This window comes from Microtus ochrogaster, unplaced genomic scaffold (genome assembly GCF_000317375.1).
Source record: "Microtus ochrogaster isolate Prairie Vole_2 unplaced genomic scaffold, MicOch1.0 UNK8, whole genome shotgun sequence".
In the NCBI taxonomy this organism is placed as follows: Eukaryota; Metazoa; Chordata; class Mammalia; order Rodentia; family Cricetidae; genus Microtus; species Microtus ochrogaster.
The window spans coordinates 1,246,385-1,250,561 of NW_004949106.1; the positions used below are offsets into that span (position 1 = coordinate 1,246,385).

The following is a 4,177-nucleotide window of genomic DNA, read 5'->3' on the forward strand; positions in this document are numbered from 1 at the left end:
CTTTGCTGTGTTCTTGGGAACCCACAATTTCACCGTGTGGATGTCCTAGTTCTTCCTGTACTTTCTGTACTTTTACTTTATCCATTTATCTTCATCTTCATGAGATAGAGTCTCATGTGCAGCTCTGGCTAGCCTGAACTTGCTTTGTAAACCAGGCTGACTCCAAGAGAACAGCAATTCTTCTGCCTCTGTCTCCCAAGTGTTGGGACTATAGGTGACACCACATATCTGGCTTTTACTTTCATCGTTCATTCTCTTATGCTTTTCTTCCTGCTGTCATCTTGAGCTGATTGATGACGAAGCTGGCAGTCCGAAGTCTTAAACTTTAACTTTATGGATGTTCCCTTTCCTCACAGCCTCGGGTTCAACATTGTGCTTTATGGCTTGGGGTCCAAGAGAGATTTATTAGAAAAGTTTCGAACCACCATGCTTCAGGATTCCGTTCACCTTGTCATCAATGGCTTCTTTCCTGGGATCAGTGTGAAATCGGTAAGTTTCAGACTTTCCATGGAATGACATTGTGTCCTGTGCCAAGTCATGGCCCCATAGTGGTAAGGATGCAATTTCTGTTTCTGGACACTGGATATAAAGGATTTTGTGTGGGGCTTCGTAGCAGTGAGGCTGTATAATGTCTAGCACCTCCTCTGGCCTCTTAGGGCACTGCATGCACATGGTGCACTTACATTCATGTGGGCAAAGCATGTGTTAGGACTTAAAATAATGGGAAAATCCTTTTAAGGATAATTAATAAATAAAAATTAGTGTAGACAGCACCTGAAGAACAGCACCCACGTTTGTCCCATGGCCTTCCCCTGTATCCACACAGAAATGTTTACCCATACAAGCACATAGATACATAATCACTGCCCTAGGTAAGGTTGCTATTGCTGTAATGAAACACCCTGACCAAAAGCAAATTGAGGAGGAAAGGGTTTATTTGGCTTATTTCTGCGTCATAGTCTACCATTAAAGGAAGTCAGGGCAGGAACTCAAACAGGAGCTGATGCAGAGGCCATGGAGGGAGCTGCTAACTGGCCTGCTCCTTGTGGCTTGCTCAGCCTGCTTTCTTATAGAACCCAGGACCAGCAGCCTAGGGATGGATCCATCTACAATGGGCTAATCACTAATCACTAATTAACAACATGCCCTCCAGGCTTCCATCTTAAGGAGGTATTCTCTTGAGGCTCACTCCTCTCAGCTGACTTTTAGCAGGTGTCAGGTTGGCACAAAAGTGGCCAGCACACTCGCAGAGAAGCTGACTTTCTGGAGCCTCAAGGAAATGTTGCCTTCGTTTACTGCACCAGGTTACTAGTGGAGCAGCTGAGAGTAAGCTCACAGAATCTGTAGTTTATTGTAGTTTTGTGTCATTGTGGTACAGAAATGTGAAGTATAGATGGCAGCAGATAGTTTTACAGTACATTTATTACGGACCATTTTTACTTCAGAGGAGAATCATATCAAGGTTTTGGATATTGGGTATTAGCCAACGTAGTGTCCTGTTTTTAGCATCCTTCTGTGGGTATCATTTCTTTTGATGTTGATAGTTGCCCCCCTCCCTGTCCTTTGGTTATTTCGAAACAGGGTCTCTCTGTACAGCAGACTGTCCTGAAACTCCCTGTGTAGACCAGGCTAGCTTTGAGTTTACTGAGCCCTGCCTGTGTGTCTGTGCTGGACGGCAGGTGTGCACCACCGTCCCTGGCTCATGTTTCACACTTCGACCAGGCTTTTCTACTGGTTATTTTTTCCTGCCCTCTTACATCATTTTTTCATATTATTATTCTTCCCTTTTCCTGTTAGCATTAATGTATTTAAAGAAAACAAAGGAGAAGAAAATAAAATAGATATACTTAAATGCCCAATGGAATTTTCAGTACTTTTTAAACTTTATGAGAAACTCAAAATCATTTTTAACTTGTGAAAAATTAATTTGCTAATTGTATTTATCATATGTGACAGAATAAACTGCAGTTGATATGGTCCCTCTTGCACTTCTGTGATGTAGATCCTGAATTCTATAACTGAAGACGTTCTCGGTCATATGGGTACTTTCCAGAGTGTTCCGGATCAGCGAGACTGGATAATAAACAAGTTTAAAGAAGGTAACCTGAAGTAATCATCTGTAGGACTTAGGGTGAAGCTATACTGCATTTCTGTATTTGTGGAATTCTGAACAGAAAGATGAATATTATTTTAGTATGGATGCTCTAGTCAATGTCAATTTAGATTTCTTTAAAATAATTTATCTTTCCTGTTGTAGTGATTTGTTCTATGAAGTAACTGTCAGTGTGACGTGCCTATAGCAGCTTTGTACGTCTTTGTCTGACATTTTTGTGTTGTTAAGTATTGTGTGCATATGTATGTTCATGGGGGCAGAAATGAGCATGCATGGCTGTACTTGTGATATGGAGACAGGGGCTGGCATGCAGTGTCTTTCTTAGTCTATCTTGGCGTGTGTAGGGCAGTGGATTTGCCCGATCTGGCTGACCAGCGACCCCGAAGGACCCGCCTCTCAGCCTCCACTTCTCAGCCCCTGAGGGGATGAGTGCAAGTTGCTACCCCCAGGTTTCTGTGTTTGTACTTCTTTTCTTTGAATGGGTGCTGAGGGTTGGACTCAGGTCCTCATAAGCAGTTTACCAACTGAGCCACCTTCCCAACTCCAGATATTGTTCGGTTATTTTATAACACATCTGTGACTGTGCTAAGTTTTGCTGCTCACGTATAGAGTGCTCCGTAGCTCCTTCCTTTGAACAGCCTTTAATTCCTAGGCAGCGTGTGTGCTGAGAACGTGACAACCCTCACTGGAAATAACTGAATTCCCTTTCCTTCTAGATTCTTCTTTAGAACTCTTTCTTCTTATCCACAATTTGGATAGCCAGATGTTGAGAGGAGACAATAGCCAGCAAATTCTGGGCCAGCTGTCATCTTTGCATAACGTGTACCTTATAGCATCCATCGATCACCTCCATGCTCCTCTCAGTAAGTTACGGGTAACTCTCTTTCTTCCTCGAGTGATTAGGCTTATAAAATTTTCTCACTGTTTTTTAGTTAATTTTCAGCTTGTCAAAAGGTGGTTTTGAGTAATTAGAACTAAAGAAGTGTGTTTGCACCTGAAATTCCATAAGGAAGGGTAGACCCACGCTCTTTGTGGTGTTACAATGTTGTTAGTTCAGTTTGGTTTGTTTGTTTGTTTGGGGTTTTTGTTTGTTTTTCGAGGCAAGTTTTCTCACTTTGTAGACTATGGATGGCCTCAAAATCAAGCTCCGCCTACCTCTGCTTCCCCAGTGCTGGGGTTAAAGGCATGCGCCACGGCATCCGCCTGCCTTATGGAGGTTTTAAAAGAACTATTGATGATGCTGGATATTTTCATTTGTATTTAATGTGCAAATAAAGATTCAGGTGTTAGCCAAGTAAGGTACCTCGTACTCAACACCCTAGCACTTGGTAGGTTGAGGCAGGAGGATTGTGAATTTGATATTAGCCTGGACTACATAATAAGACCTTATCTCAAAAAACAAACAAACAAAAAGATAAAGATATTGACAGTAGAAGCAGATTTTGAGTTACAGATTCACATAAAAATAAACAGAAATGAAATATTCCATGACTTTTATTTAATGCAGTCCTGAGGTGTGACCAGACAGAGCCTTGTACACTTTAGCCAAGCGCTCTACCCCCTGGCTGCATCCCTGGCCTGGGTGCTTTTCCTTTAAGTGCTTCTTCCCTCTTTGCTGCAGTGAGATCTCACAGAGCATGATGGTGTTACAGTAATTTGTAACTCTTTGCTTTGGTCATCTTCCGTAGTGTGGGATCATGCAAAGCAGAGTCTTTATAATTGGCTTTGGTATGAAACCACTACATACCACCCTTATACTGAAGAAACATCCTATGAGAATTCCCTTCTGGTGAAACAGTCTGGATCTCTACCCCTGAGTTCTCTGATTCATGTCTTACGAAGCCTCACCCCCAATGCACGGTAAGAATGAAAGCTATGAATATAATTATATATAAAGATACACACCCATCTATATATAGTTATATATATAGATACACACCCATCTATACATGGTTATATATAAAGATACACACCCATCTATACATGGTTATATATAAAGATACACACCCATCTATACATGGTTATATATAAAGATACATACTCATCTATACATAGTTATATATA

General features: G+C 41.5%; 1 protein-coding gene across 2 annotated transcripts in view; it reads left to right on the top strand.

Annotated features, from left to right (window-relative positions):
- Positions 1 to 4,177, top strand: part of Orc2 (origin recognition complex subunit 2) — a 31,546-nt gene that overhangs the window by 21,242 nt on the left and 6,127 nt on the right. For both annotated transcript variants that reach the window (XM_005366341.3, XM_026788847.1), the window contains exons 12-15: positions 357 to 489; positions 2,003 to 2,099; positions 2,830 to 2,976; positions 3,802 to 3,973. In XM_005366341.3, the coding sequence (XP_005366398.1) occupies positions 357 to 489; positions 2,003 to 2,099; positions 2,830 to 2,976; positions 3,802 to 3,973 (549 nt within the window). The remainder of the gene's footprint in view (positions 1 to 356; positions 490 to 2,002; positions 2,100 to 2,829; positions 2,977 to 3,801; positions 3,974 to 4,177) is intronic.